We start from the raw sequence: 16,108 nt of genomic DNA on the forward strand, positions 1-16,108 counted from the left end.
ATGTTTGGTGAACATCTGTTCCGCTGCATTGGACCTGTTCAGAGCGAATGTACGCTCGGGGTTCAGCTCGTCGTTTACTTACACAAAACAGCCTCTGTAATTACTGCTCCACTTTTACCACAGGTTTTACAGGTCAATTCAATTTCAAATAAAGAAATTAGATTAAAAGTTACAACTTGCTTCAAACCAGCCAACCACGGCGTAACAAAAACAGTTTGAGGTTTCAGAGAACATTTCAGCGCGTTTATATTCACTTCACATTGGAATTTGGGCTAAAATAAACAAACTATGCAATCAAAGCTATCATTAATTTAAATTATTTTTAATGTCAACAAAAACTGCAGAGCGTTAGTCTCCACCTGCAGCCCGGCGTTACAATAATGACTCCATAAATCCCCATTGGATCAAGAGCGTTTTGGTTCATTTTGGGTTTTTCAGTTGACGTTTTGTCCCTGTTTTTATATTTTTTCATGTTTTTTGGGTCAAATTCATCACCGTGGAAGAAAACGTCACATCAGGTTTCACTTAAATTAATTCTACAATAGTCTATTCCTGCCATATTTGAATTATCCTGTAGAAATTTGGTGTAAATCGAACATAAAGTCTATGTTTCTACTCCAGAAGAAGGTCGTTAGACTTCGCTCAACTCGCTCAACTCACTTAATTTTCTTTTATTATTTATTATTCCACGTCTAGCTAAGGTGCACTGGCTCACTAATTCCTTTCTATATAAATCGTAAATAAATAAATATGTATAAAGTTCTGTTTTGTGTGTAACTTCTGTAAAAAAAAGAAAAGAATAAGACAGAAAGTGGATGATTATATTACTGTATTTGGTCTAATAATGAACCCTGTCACTATATACCACAAAAAAAAAAAAGAATAGTTCACCAAGCAGACCAACAATCCTCTTTTTATTAAGTTAAAACTAGTAAAACTGTCTGATGGTGTTGATTTGAGCACAGCCGTGATGACGTATAAGCCGTTTAATCATAATCTCCTTGTTTACAGATGTTATTCAAACAGAGAGAGTCAATATCATCTTAGACGAACAGGTTTATTCAAAAAAAAGTAAGACTAGAACCAGTAAAAAACGTCATCGTACTGCATTTGTGTTCGAGGGGTTAGTGTGTGAAACAACCTTCAGGATAAATTAAAAAGCTCCTACACAATAGAAGGATTTAAAAAGAATTATACAACATCAGGAATGATTCATGTGAACTGCCGCGGTTTGTAGTTTTGTTTCTTTTGTTTACTGATATCCTGCTTTTCTTGGAATTCTTGCTGCGTTATTATTAAAAAGGGTCAGGAATTATAAGTGATTTCTCCTTCAGGCTCTGGGTCATGATAGAAACGCTGTGTTTAACCTTATACGAGTTGAATAATGTTTGATTTTGAGCGTCATGACTGAATAAAATACTATTATTATCACTAAATCTGTGAAATGTTAGCACCTTTTATGCGTTTTTGGCGTCACGAGGCAGACTGTTTGCGAGCTGCAGGGGCAAGTCAAGTGTTTTAAGTCTAAAAGTGTTACGTAACGTCATATTTCCTTTGCTCGGGCTTCGTAAAGCGGCGTTTCTCGATGTAAACACGATGCTATCAGTGTTTTTTTGCTGGAGAGCGTTGCCGTGGGATACGCCGTTTCCTCTACATACAGAAATGAAGTAGATCGCACAGTCAAAAACCACACTATCTCCACCTTCATCTGGAACCCTCCGTCGCCTCTTCCTCGTGTTTTTATCCCTCCATCTGCTCCCGTCCCTCCGGCTGCACGGTCCCAGTTCACTTTGTATCGGGGACGTCTTTGGGTTTTTGTGCCCTTGGTTTCGCCTCTCGGGCTTTCATCTCCGCCGCCGCGCTCGTAATAATCCTGTTTGTCTCCTCTCCTGCTTCACCGGAGTCTCACCTTCAACCTCCACCTATACGTGCTTTCCTTATGTTCTTGAGAAAAGGAGGTGGAGAACAGTAGCGTGCTGTAAAATGCTTCCAGTGTTGTATAATATCTCCAATATATCTGGGTTTTTTTCCGAATAAACGTTCAATAGTTGCAACAAAAACACCTTTATTTTAAACAGAATAACGTTGATTAATAACGAATAAACGGTTTAAATAACGTCTTAATTATTTGAGCACAGTGGTCCGTCGTTTATCGTGGGGGTTATGTTCTAAAAATAACCCGCAATAGACGAAATCCGTGATAAAAATGGGACTATTTATCATTTTACTGGTGGAGGTGGAAATTGAAATAACAACTATCTGGGAAATTTGTGATAAATGATACTTTTGTCAAAATATAAGCGAGATAAAATGACTCAAACACAGAACAACGTAAAAATAAAATGGTGCCGATATAAAGAATCTAATAAATGCATAAAGTGAGTTACAGTAAAATTAACATACTGTGGCAGAGTTAGCATTTAGCATAGCCTGTACAGTGGTCCCTCGTTTATCGCGGGGGTCACGTTCTAAAAAATATCCCGTGAAGTATCAGCTTTATTTTTTACATTATTCTCTCTGTTTTTGTCTGTCAAACCCCTCACCACACACTTTATACACTTTTTCTCACATTTCTCTCTCGTTTAAACTCTCTCAAAGTTCAAACCTTCGTAGGCGTCTTTGTCGGTGCAGAACGTTTCATCGACATTGTGGGTTTTGTCGGTGGAGAAAACAAACTGCAAACGTACAGCACTTCAGAGTCACACTGAGATCCAACGTTTATGTAAATTTGTCTGAACACATTCTGTACTGGACAGGAGACACGGAGGAGACTGATGGACAATGGTCTACAGTCCAACAGCCAATCAGGACGCAGAACACAATGGTCTACAGTCCAACAGCCAATCAGGACGCACGACACAATGGTCTACAGTCCAACAGCCAATCAGGACGCACGACACAATGGAACAATGGAAAAAAGCATGAAAAATTGCTCTAAAAAAAACACTGAATAAAATTGAGACGTATTTTTAGATACAAAAACTTGATGATCATTTATAAAGATGAATAAATCACAACACAAAGTCAAAGTATTTTCCTTGTTGCGTGTTTGAGTTACACTGTACTGCTCTGTGCTTATGTTTATAATCAATATTTGTGTTTTACGATGGACAAACTGTAAAATCATGACGTCTGTTTTATAGTTCAATCGTGTTTACCTGGAAAAAACATAAGATCATTCATCCAGCATGTTGCACTTTGGCCTGGTGGTGGCGCCATGGTGCACGTCTTTAAGTTGTGCGTTTGTGCGTAGATCGGTGAAGGCCACTGGCTGCTCTGACCATGTGAAGGATCTCATTAAGCAAAGGTCAGATACCAGTGTGAGGCACAGAGCGGTGGACACGAGCCGCTCGAGTGTGACACGGTCTGAGCTTCTAATGCTCCACTTTACGATCGAACCTGCTGTTTATGTCCCACACTGATGAACGTCTCACGTCTGTGTCCATGTCCCACCGCCGTGTATTTCTCTCCTTATATTCTATTTCGACGTGACTAAGTTATAGAAATACTGTTGCGTGTGTCGCCAAAAGCAAAGTGAAACCCCACGTCTTATTTCAACAGAAACAAACCCAAACAGTCCACACAAGAACGGCGAGCCCTGCACTGCAACCTGTAATCACAGTGAACGTGTGTGTGTGTGTGTGCGTGCGTGCGTGTGTGTTGGCGGAGATAAATGCCCCCTTCGGAAATTCAACGCCAAATAATCAAGATTGACACTGGCACACAGCACTGGGAGCTGAACGTGTGGAGGATTGTTTGTGCTATTTTTGTGGGCAGGATCTAATCAAATCTGCTCATGCTGATTATAATAATCGTGAGGTTTATAATGATATTTTCTCTGCCTTCCTTTTGCAGTTCAAAACTTTAGCTCGGTGTAGAATGCCTGTTAACTTTTGTTGTGTGGTATACAATTCAATTGTGTTCTTTGAACAAAGTCTGCATTTATAATGAACAAACTGTTTATTAAGAATGATTCAGGTTCAGTGTGTGTGAGCTGCAGCCGACTTTAAAAAGGTTGTAAAACAGAACCAGTTCATTTTAAATAGTTTTCCAGTGGTTCAAAGTCATTCTTCTTTTTTTCTTCTGTACTGGAGCAAGGCAAATTTTACTCAAATACATGGAAAAAATGGGCCTTTACAGAACTTTTAATTAATACTCTAACCCTAACTCCTAACTCTAATCGCTTCGTTTCTGAGCTTGATTCATTCTTAAAACAGACCTGTTCTGCAAAATGGACTTTTCAGAGTTTTTACCCACGTTATAGTTGATTTCCCTTCATCATTTACTCACCTGGAGTTGTATTTGTAGTGATCTGTGCATGTTTGATCTGATCTGTAATCACTTATTTTCAAGACGCCACATTGTAGATATTGACACACTTACTTCATTCTCCAGTTTTATTTTATTAATCACTGACTTGTTTCTTTTATTAAGTCATTTTGGATGAATATTGCATCTTAAACTGTGCAGATTATAACACAACGATCCACAGGTGTCACAGATTATATTTATATAACAGACACAAGCACAACAGGACGTCTTTAATAAACAGTTTGCTCCTTATGAATGACGTCTGTGTTCATTAAGCTCTAGTTATTATAATGTGGTGCTAAAAAGCTTAAGACGGTTTATATGACGAAGAAAAAGCGCGCAGGTGTTTTTTCGACGCAGCACGACAAATCTCTGCAGCTCCGCGTCTAAAATAAATCTGCAACAACGTCCGGCTCATTCAAAACTCGCCCTTAACGCACTAACGAAAAATAAACGTTCTTTTTGTCTTTCCCCAGGACACAGAGGTGGTGAACACGGCCATCCTCACCGGTCGTCCCGTGGTGGTGCCCATCAAGCTGGTTACCGTGGAAACAGACGGGCAGGTGCAGGTGGTGACGGACCTGGTCACCTGCAGCTCTACGGACGTGGACGTGGTCAAGGTACGGGCGAAGTTTCAGATTTAACCTCGAAATCTGCGCGAAAAAAGACCATTAGACGACTTTAGTAATAGTTTGTATATATATATATCGCTGTAGTGTGGAACTTTTTGGGTCTCCGTGGAGATCGTTTGTTTTGCTTGTTGAGAACGCGCCTCTCCACAGATCTGGCTACGGTTTGGCTCAATGGTGTGACCGTGGAGAAAGTTTAACGCTGTACTGTAAAACTATCCAACGCAAAGCTGTAACGTGAAGCGGGCGGCGGAAACTTCACGAGAAAAGTTCCGCAGTGCATCTTTAAAGTCTTCTACTGCAAAATGACCAGAGGCGTTTAAACGGAGGGGCGTTTCGAGTGCGTTTCGAGTGTGTTATTTATCGTGTCGAGCGCTCGTCGTAGTAGTGGTGGTGTTTTAGGATTCCAGACTTTGCTCGACTATGGATAGGGGTTATCTGGAGCCCTTGAGGGAGCGAGGGCGCCGTGTTGAGACTTGAGGAACTAAACTGAGGGCACTTTACACAGCGGGGAGCACATCCTGAATCATCATTATAATCACGCATCCTGGAGGATTTGTGTTGTTCTCTAATTCGTTTTGTGCAACACTGCATAATGAGACACTTATCACAGTGTGGAAGCATTTCTCTGCTCTCAGTTTTTGTATCGCTCTTTTGAAGTTGTCACGAAAATAAATTTGGTGTCTTAAAATAGATAAATTGATTTTTTTTTTTTTTTTTTTTTAATGCTTTACTGACTTCAATTTGGAGGAATAGTTCAAACATTGACTTTGCCCTGTGTGTTGTGTGTCTTGTAAAGTTGTTGTTGGGTATGTCCTATGTGAGATGATGTAATGATGATGTAATGATGATGTAATGATGATGTCATTTGAGTCCATGTCCGCTCTGCTCTAGTTACACACTCTGGACTTGTGTTTGCAGCAGGTCCAGACCAAACTGACTGAGGGTGGATCCAGATTCATAGCAGTGCAAAGACATTTCTCTTCCATTACATGTCGTTATTTTACGTGACTAAACTGGGGACCCTGGTGGCGCTCGGTTTTCCATATCCGGTCTGACCTGGTGCAGTTTTGCCCTTTATCCCCCGGAGATTTCACCAGTAGCTGGGCTTTTTAAGTGATCTACTTTGCTTTGCTGGTCCAAGTCAGCTACGCCAATACTAATGTGTGACCGTAGACTCCCGAACGCTGCCACAGACTCCAGAACGCTCCTACAGACTCCAGAACGCTCCCACAGACTGTTGAACGCTCCCACAGACTGTCGAACGCTCCCACAGACTCCAGAACGCTCCCACAGACTGTCGAACGCTCCCACAGACTCCAGAACGCTCCCACAGACTGTCGAACGCTCCCACAGACTGTCGAACGCTCCCACAGACTCCAGAATGCTCCCACAGACTCTAGAACGCTCCCACAGACTGTCGAACGCTCCCACAGACTCCCGAACGCTCCCACAGACTGTTGAACGCTCCCACAGACTGTTGAACGCTCCCACAGACTGTCGAACGCTCCCACAGACTCCAGAACGCTCCCACAGACTGTTGAACGCTCCCACAGACTGTTGAACGCTCCCACAGACTGTTGAACGCTCCCACAGACTGTCGAACGCTCCCACAGACTCCAGAACGCTCCCACAGACTGTCGAACGCTCCCACAGACTGTCGAACGCTCCCACAGACTCCAGAATGCTCCCACAGACTCTAGAACGCTCCCACAGACTGTCGAACGCTCCCACAGACTCCCGAACGCTCCCACAGACTCCCGAACGCTCCCACAGACTGTCGAACGCTCCCACAGACTGTCGAACGCTCCCACAGACTGTCGAACGCTCCCACAGACTCCAGAACGCTCCCACAGACTCCAGAACGCTCCCACAGGCTGCTGAACACTACCCAATGAGCTGTAACAGACGTAGCTTCTGAATTTTCGTTCTTAAAGGGCACATGACCTCTCATATCCAGACTACTAATTTCACTAAAACATGGCTTAAACAATTATATCTATGATTTGCTAAAAGAAAAAAAAAATAAAAGGTCTTTTCTATTTTTGTAATTTTGGTGAAGTTTATCATTTTACTTCCTGGTTGAACACGGGCAGCAGACAAACGTAGAGACAAGACCATAACCTCTACCCAACAATCATAATGTAACAATGTCACGTTCATTTTCCTTGAGTTATGTCATCGTCCTAAACCTGGTGTGTCTTTTACTTCCTGTCATATTGATTACTTGTCCTGCTCAAATGTCTCTCACCCGTGTCTTGTTCCTCTGTGTTCGCATACATACCCACCTTTATTTTGGTAAACCGATGTTTAAGCTGTCAGAAAAATGCTTTCCCTGTGCGTACATCGTCCCTGCATTTTGGATAGCATTGAAGTTGAACGCCTAGGTAGAGATATTCTGTTTTAGAACCATCATGGGCGCGCTTCTGGCTCCATTGACTCCGACTCCAAATCACTTTACGCTGAAATATTGTCGCTCCTGTCCCTGTAGCTGCTGCAGTGAGCCGTTTGGTCTTAAAATGTTTGTATTAACCCGCTCTACATGACCCCGCTGTCTTTATTTTGCCTGTAAATCAAGATATGAACATTAATAACAGACAAATCAGGCGACTTCTTTCCTCGAGGTCACTCCCACTAGCGTTAGCAACAGGTTTGATTGACAGCGTTGCTAAGCGCCCACTCCCTCCTAAACCAGCGATGCGGACGGGAAGAGGCGTTACCTTCAACAACCTCGTTCCGGATTGGCTCTTTGGTTGCTTTGATACTCGCGGTCGGATTTCCAAATGTGAAACTTGCCTCCAAATTCGCCGCTATAACTGCTAGCCTCGACGAAGCCTGAAACCGAACGCCGTGGGTGACGTCACATTCACTTAGTCCACTTCTTTACACAGTCTACGTTTAGAAATCACTGCTACTCCCTGTGTTTTCCAAGTTTTTGTTTTGTAATTTTCTTCACAAAGTGCCAACGTTGAGTAGAAGCGTAAGGCGCATTCAAGAGAAGTACTGCTAACGTTCAAGCGGAAAAAAACAAACTTTTCTTAGCTTTTTTTTTTTTTGATAAATGTGCATCGTAAGCACTTCACTTCCTTGTAAATACCCTGTCACAACATCTCAGAGTAACCTTTGGCCCAGACATTTGACCTAATTTCATATAAATTGCAGGATTAATTAGCAAATGTGAAATGTCTTTGGAAAGAAGCACATGCCACAGACTGGAGATTGATTCCAGAGCGCCGTGTTCCTTTTGCCCTCGAGGCCCCAAATGAAATGCACCCTCGCTGTGACAGTTTCAATATGAAGCCAATTTCCTGGTACAAGGCGACAAGAGTGCTGCTGTTTAAGTCCGATCAATAACAACACACTGAGAATGGAAGGAACTCATTCAGATAGATGTAATGCTGCACCTCGATTATGTGAACACGGGGCTGTGTCTTTGAAGAGGTTCTCGCTATAAAAAAGTATATTTGAGTGGAAGTGGAACGAGCCCAGGAAACGAGGAAGCTACACAAAATACCCCAAAATTTTATGTTTTTTTCTTGCGCAATTCTTCAATTTCTTCATCTCTTTGTTCAATACAATTCGATGTATTTTGTGTATTTCGTTGAGTCGGAAATTGCAGCAGCAGTCGCCTCGCGCGGCTTAACGAAACTGTTGATTTAACCCAAATAAAGTAAGAAAGTCAAACATAGTCATTGGTCAATAATAGACGAGCGGATTAACCAACATCAAATAGAAAACTGTCCTAGAGAACGAGAAAACGGCGAATTGAGGAGAACCGCAGTGAAGGAGATGTTCACTTCCTTGGATGATCAGGCTGTCCAAAGAAGTGGACCTCTAGGACTATGATACAAGTCAATTTGCAGAGTGTGAGACAAGGTTTATTTCCATCCAATGTTGCATTAATGTTTCACCTGTTGCATTGATGATGGTCGAGTCTGACGCTGCTCAAAGCTTCTCCAGCACAAAGATTCTCAATGGGGTTAAGGTCTGGACTCTGTGGTGGACGATCCATGTGTGAAATTTGAGCACATTTCACAGTTTGAGCCCGATGAATCCTGGGCATTGTCGTCTTGGAATATGCCCAAAAATCCACTGATGGAATAACCTGGTCATTCAGTTTATTCAGACGTCAGCTGACCTCATTCTGCTGAACCTAGACCAGACCAACTGCAGGAGGAGACGACCTGTTTGCTTAGTTAAATCCAGGTGGTCACTTCTTTTTTTTTTTTTTTTGGCCAAGCAGTGTATTTTGAAACTAAGAAGGCACAGTTCCCTCTGGAAGTACGAGAAACATAATCAAAGGTCCTACCACTGGACAAAACCCGTGGTCGCTTGCCGTCCACCGCCAGGTCGCACGTAGAGGCAAATATTACTTAAAATATGTTTTCTTTCAGTTTTAAATCTAGTGCTAGGTCCTTGCTTCTCTATGCATTCAGTACTTTCCCCCAATCGCTGAAAAAAAAGATCTTTATGAGCAAAAGGCGTTGGGGGCAGCTGACATAGTCCACAAAATCAACGTGATAAAAGGCACTTTGAAAATGTTAAACCCATAATATCTCGCTTAATACCTGACTTAAATAAGAGTTTTCATAACCACAGCTAATGACTTTTACCTTTTCTTCTGTCGTCATAATTGAAAACGGCTAAATACGTGCTAATCCCTTACATTTGTCACATTGTATTCTCACTTTTGGCAGTGACGTACGTAATGTCAATGACTGAAGCAGTGAGTTGCTAATGAGTCACTACAAAAGCAATGGTGTGTTATGGTTTTTGGCAGCGGTTCCTCTTGTGTGCGCCAAAGCCCTTATTATAAGATGTTTGATTTAACTCAATTTACTGCGACCAAAATGTCCAATTCTTTTCTTCACCTTATTTCAACCATCGCAGTGACCTTACAGCTGCTCTCCCACTGCAACATAACTTATTTGTATTTCATTTTTTGTGTCTCCTGAAGTGAATTTATTCCCCTATAAGATAATAAATATTGTCTGAACATCCACAGGATACACACAGCTCTTGAGCATAGACAGCTGTTTGACGATGGCACCCATGGGAGACACTGCAGGTAGCTCTAGCTGTCAGTGAGTCACTATTACAGCTGTAAAGTAGAATCCGGGGAGCCGACGCAGCACATGCACCAGACTATTACGCTCCGAGTTCAGCCTCAGCAGCAGCACTTTCCTCCAGATTTATCACTAATTCTTGTCTTTGTTCCACTGGGCCTGTCCCCGATACAATACGTCAAACTTTAACTCTGTGGAACTTGATGCTAACGGCCGGGGTGGCGTCCAAATTCATGTGTCGGGGAACATGCAGGAGGTGTAATAAGTCGGTTAAATCTTCTTTGACTGCACAGGACAACGACATGGTTCAAAGGGAGCAGCTAACAAACTCGTTTAGCCTGTTCCAAAGCTGGATATAAGAGTAAACTTGCACTAGGAGCCGTATCGAGGGTGAAACAAGTCATAATTCTGAATCGTACGAATCACGTCAGGTCTTTAAAATGGCAGGACCAATTTTATCCATGTAATAGTTGAGGAAAATTTGTTTTACCGTAGCACAGATAGATCGTAAAAGCAGCTCTCTTTGGTTTTTAAGACCTCTGTGTACTGTCTGTGAGCGCGATTGTCAATCAATCAATCAAACTTTATTTGTATGGCACTTTACAACAGCAAAAACTGAACCAAAGTACTTTCCAAGTGCATTAAAATGTAAAAACAACAATAAAAATTCTATATACAAAACAACAAACAATAAAAAACAGTCATTAGCTGAAGGCAATTGTGAAAAAATGAGTTTTTAGCTTTAAACAGAGACAAAGGAGTGACTGAGCCTAACTCCAGGGGCAGAGAGTTCCAAAGTCTGGGACCAGCCACAGAAAATGAACGGTCACCCCACTGTTTCCTTTTGGTTCTGGGGACCTCCAGCAGGTGTTGACTGGCCGACCGCAGAGCTCTGTTGTCAAAGAATCGGGATGTGTGTTAGCCAAACCTTGACGTCAAACACTTATAAACTCATCGTGGTGTGTAGTAAGAAAGTGAGGAATGACTTTGGACGGCTGCAAACCCAATTTCAAAGGAACTAGTTGTGTTTTTCATGTTTTCACGATAGTAAAAATCATGTATTGTGCCTTCAGAACATCAGTTGGCATCATTTCGCTAACAGCCGTGCATAGTTTCAACTGTGGGAGCTGAAATCGCACCGCTAACCTTCGAATCAATGGACAAACTCTACAAACTGAGCTACCGTCGCTCCACGTGATAAAATGTCCGTAGCGGGTGTTGTATTTACGCCCAAACTGGCTTAATTCTGCTTGAACAAGTTATATGGAACTCGTCGTGTTTCTTTGGTGAGATTAGAGTTCTCCATTGCATCACTTTCTGTTAAGCAAGTCTCTGTTTAATTACTCATGGTGGATAAATGTTTGCAGAGGGAATTGTGCCGTCCAATTCCCCTCCTCGCTAATGGATGCATTAGAGCACAAGCTAAAACGTCCGGGCAAAGTGCTGGAGATTCCCCCGTGTTTGATCTCCTCGCTCGGTTCATCGTGTTTATCCAGGCTAGCGTCGCCAGTGTAGTATCCACTCGTGTACTGTGTGTTGTTAAAGGTGCGAGCGTCTTCCCCCGGCGTTGTTGACACAGCAGTACGTGTAGGTCAGTCGGAGGAGGAGGAGGACGAGCAGCGGACAAACGCACACGTACACACAAATTAGCAGCATTAGCCTGACCTCACGAAGGCGGCGGCGGCGCTCTCTGACGGTGCAACATGGTGATGGGTGTGTTTGTGGGCGGAGGAGGGGGCGGGGCGCGATGACACATGGATCAGTGGAAACGGGGAAAGAGACGAGGAAAACGGAGAGGAATTCTAATGTGTGTTTAATGAAAAGCGTGTGTTTATTTATGCGTTGTGCTTTTACTCTGCATGTAAAGTGTTTGGCGACGTTGTCAGAGCACAAACATCGCACTGAAACGCCCTGAAATCCAGGAATAGAACCCAGGATCTTCTTTTTTTGTTGATTCCAAACAACTGTGCCACCATTCCACCACTTAAAAGATGAGTTGCAGTTTTAAAAAGATGGTAAATAGTCACATTTTTATAAAGCGCATCAAGGAATCGCTCTCTGATTCATACACATGAGATGCCAGATGGGTTAAGTGTCTTGCCCAAGGACACATCGACAGTATTCCTTTGTAACGAGCTGGAATTGCATCGCCGACCTGTGGACCGACCAATGACATTTACGTCGAGAGCGGGATTCGAACCGCCAACCTTCAGAGTCTAGTCGCGCTAATAAACAAACCTAAAACCTGCAACGGTTTATGAATAAAATAAGTCTGTTCATCTCATTTCTTTGCTGTTTTAGTTATAACTTTTATCAAACTTTATATACTGTATTTAAGGGCGGCACCAGGACCAACCCCAGGCATGCCCAACCTGTGGCTCAGGGGCGAAATGCGGCCCTCAGACCAATTTTCCTTGGCCCTGAAGCTTCCCATATTACCATAAACATTACTTTTTACTGTGCGTTTCTGAAAATCTACTTTAACAAGCCCATGTCAGATATTTAATGTGTCCTGTGAGGATGTAATGAATAAAAGTCTCGTGGTTCAGTCTTGTAATAATAATACCGCAGATTTGAAGTATTCGCTGTATTGGCGACGAGTCTGTGTCCGTCAGTCTTCCCTTAGCTTTGTCTGTGTTTTTATATGTGGTTTTAATGAGAAAAGTTTGGACACCCCTGGTTTACACACTCACTCTTCAGAATTCCCCTGAACTTACACGCACGATTTTGACTCAGTAATGGACATTTTATATATATATTTTTTATTACGACTTAATAAAACATGTCGTATTTTCCATGGGTGCGACTTATACTCAGATGTGACTTATATATGAAATGATTAAATATTCATTATTGTCACCGTGACGACCATGTGAGGGCGCTCTAGAGTTGTACCAGTATCTACTCCTCCTGAACCACTGAACATTTAAAAGACAAAGAGAAACACTGAACAAAAACGCCCCTAAAACAAAATGGTAACATTCAGAAGCGACACCGAGGATGAAGATTTGAATGGATTTATTGACTTGGAGTGAGATCCAGAGTAAACTTGTTGTTTTTTATTCTTTATTTATCTGATTAACTGTTAATATCTTACGTTAACAAACCAGACACGTGTTCAGTTTTGCCTGTTATTCTTTATTTTATTGTCATATTATTGTGTTAATAGGTAATATGTATTGTATTAAATAAAATAAAATAACAAATCCCTAAAATAAAAAACTCCTAAAATTAATAAAAAAAAAACTAAACTAAAATAATTTAAGCATAAAAAATAAAATAAGCATAAAAATAAAATGAGCAAGAATATTAAATAAAATAAGCATGAAAAAAAAAAAAAAAAAGTTAATATCTTACGTTAACAAACCAGACACGTGTTCAGTTCTGTCTGTGCTTCATGTAGATGAATAAATATAAATGTGTTACTTTAGCGTGATGTACTGATATTCAGCCTGTTGGTCCACATTTTATTATTATTATTATTATTATAACTTGACTTTAAAGATAAAATGTCTGCTATTTGTCTCGGATTTTGTAAAATAAATTTCCTCAAAAAAGCGACTTATATATGTTTTTTCTTCATTATTATGCATTTTTTACTGGAGCGACTTATACTCCGCAAAATACAGTATATATATATTCAAATAATGTAAACACCAATATGTAAAATTGGAACCGAATTTTAGGACTTTTCTCATTCAAGAGATGCAGTATTTTAGCTTTAAATTGTTAATCGCTATGGCAACAACGCTCATTTTAATCAATCTGAAACCCGCGGATATTTGAAGAGAACCTGATACACAAAAGCAGAGTGTTTTATGTCACAGTGATTTAATTACCGTTTGTAATTTTAGTTTTGTCTTTGTCTCGGATTTTGTAAAATAAATTCCCTCAAAAAAAGCGACTTATATATGTTTTTTTATTTATTGTTATGCATTTTTGGCTGATGCGACTTATACTCCAGAGCGACGCATAGTCCGGGAAAATAAGTTAAATTGAATTGAGCTTATTTTTAATCTTGAAATGAATGAACGCTGAGGAACAAAGAGATGATTCAGTTGCGTGTTTCAAAGCACCGAGGCAAACTTCTTTCAATAACGTGCTCGGTATAGTTTTCATTTTAGTATTTAGTTCGCTGCTCCAAACCCGTTTTTCTCATGTACTTGATATTGCTTAGGCAGACAGAAACCTCATCCCGGGACGTGCCCAGGGGGGTCCGATGGTAATTGCGTGGAGATCCCTTAGTGCTGTTGTCGGTAATTGAATTTGACAAAGAGGAAGAGCAAAAGGCTGCGTAATGGAAGGCGGCGTGTGTGTGTGTGTATCTACATGCGTGTACGAGGCCACTCCCACGCCGTGTTCACGTCCATGTACCGGGACGGCGTCGGAGCAGATAAGAATTGATCCGTGTGCGTTTTAATGAAGCGGTCGTACAGTTGGACATGCTTCTCCCTGATCAGACATTCATGCCCAAACTTTCGTGCCCTTGAGGAAACGCCCTGCGCTGCCTGGACCGTAGCGTGACGCACACAACGCTCTCAAATATAATTATGAATCGAGTTACCTGCTACTTTCTGATGCGGTTGTTCTTGTATCATAACGGTGCTCGTACTCTGCGTAAATGCCATAAACTGTATAAAAAATTGGACTAAGCGAGTGTGACATCACCGTTTGTTTCCAGTCAAATGAAGCTCATCGACGCTAGCAGTTTTTATCGGAGCAGAGTTTCACATTTGGAATTCTGACCGTGAGTATCGTAGCAACCAAAGAGCCAATCCGGAGCGAGGTTGTTGAAGATAACGCCCCTTTCCGTTCACACCGCTGGATGCTTAGCAACGCTGTCAATCAAACCTGTTGCTAACGCTAGCGGGAGTGACCTCAAGGAAAGAAGCCGCCTGATTTTTTTGTTATTAATGTTCATATGTTGATTTACAGACACAATCGCAGAATAAAAACCCCAGGATCATGTAAAGTGGGTTAATACGAACATTTAAGACCAAAATGACGAGTCTGACGGCAGCAGAGAGAGAAGTGGCGACAGTTTTTCAATAGACACTGAACTGGAGCCAGAGTTGATGGAGTCAGAAGCGCGCTCATGATCACTTCCTGTTTTGGAACGTGTCAGTTAGCATGTTAGCTATGTTCACTTATATATACAGTTGTCCCTCGCTATATCGTGGTTCACCTTTCGCGGTCTCGCTGTTTTGTGGATTTTTTTCTTTTCCAGCCTATGATCGTGCATCATGTCGTGCGTCCTGATTGGCTGTTGGACTGTAGACTATTGTGTCGTGCGTCCTGATTGGCTGTTGGACTGTAGACCATTGTGTCGTGCGTCCTGATTGGCTGTTGGACTGTAGACTATTGTGTCGTGCGTCCTGATTGGCTGTTGGACTGTAGACCATTGTGTCGTGCGTCCTGATTGGCTGTTGGACTGTAGACCATTGTGTCGTGCGTCCTGATTGGCTGTTGGACTGTAGACCATTGTGTCGTGCGTCCTGATTGGCTGTTGGACTGTAGACCATTGTGTCGTGCGTCCTGATTGGCTGTTGGACTGTAGACCATTGTGTCGTGCGTCCTGATTGGCTGTTGGACTGTAGACCATTGTGTCGTGCGTCCTGATTGCTGTTGGACTGTAGACCATTGTCCATCAGTCTCCTCCGTGCCGTGTCTCCTGTCCAGTACAGAATGTGTTCAGACAAATTTACATAAACGTTGGATCTCAGTGTGACTCTGAAGTGCTGTACGTTTGCAGTTTGTTTTCTCCCCGACAAAACCCACAATGTCGATGAAACGTTCTGCACCGACAAAGACGCCTACGAAGGTTTGAACTTTGAGAGAGTTTAAACGAGAGAGAAATGTGAGAAAATGTTAACGCCTGTGTGAGAAAAGTGTATAAAGTGTGTGGTGAGGGGTTTTACAGACAAAAACAGAGAGAATAATGTAAAAATAAAGCTGATACTTCACGGGTTATTTTTTAGAACGTGACCCCCGCGATAAACGAGGGACCACTGTACAGGCTATGCTAAATGCTAACTCTGTCATTATGGTAAAAATAACCACAGTATGTTTATTTTACTGAGTTCCCTGTTACTCGACTTATGT

At 41.9% G+C, this 16,108-nt stretch overlaps 1 protein-coding gene across 1 annotated transcript in view; it reads left to right on the forward strand.

The window, feature by feature from the left end:
* si:dkey-215k6.1 (transmembrane protein 132D) overlaps positions 1-16,108 on the forward strand; it is a 346,463-nt gene that overhangs the window by 291,550 nt on the left and 38,805 nt on the right. The window contains exon 6 of the mRNA XM_033972623.2: positions 4,788-4,931. Coding sequence (XP_033828514.2) covers positions 4,788-4,931 — 144 coding nt within the window. The remainder of the gene's footprint in view (positions 1-4,787; positions 4,932-16,108) is intronic.

This window comes from Periophthalmus magnuspinnatus, chromosome 9, assembly GCF_009829125.3.
Source record: "Periophthalmus magnuspinnatus isolate fPerMag1 chromosome 9, fPerMag1.2.pri, whole genome shotgun sequence".
In the NCBI taxonomy this organism is placed as follows: domain Eukaryota; kingdom Metazoa; phylum Chordata; class Actinopteri; order Gobiiformes; family Gobiidae; genus Periophthalmus; species Periophthalmus magnuspinnatus.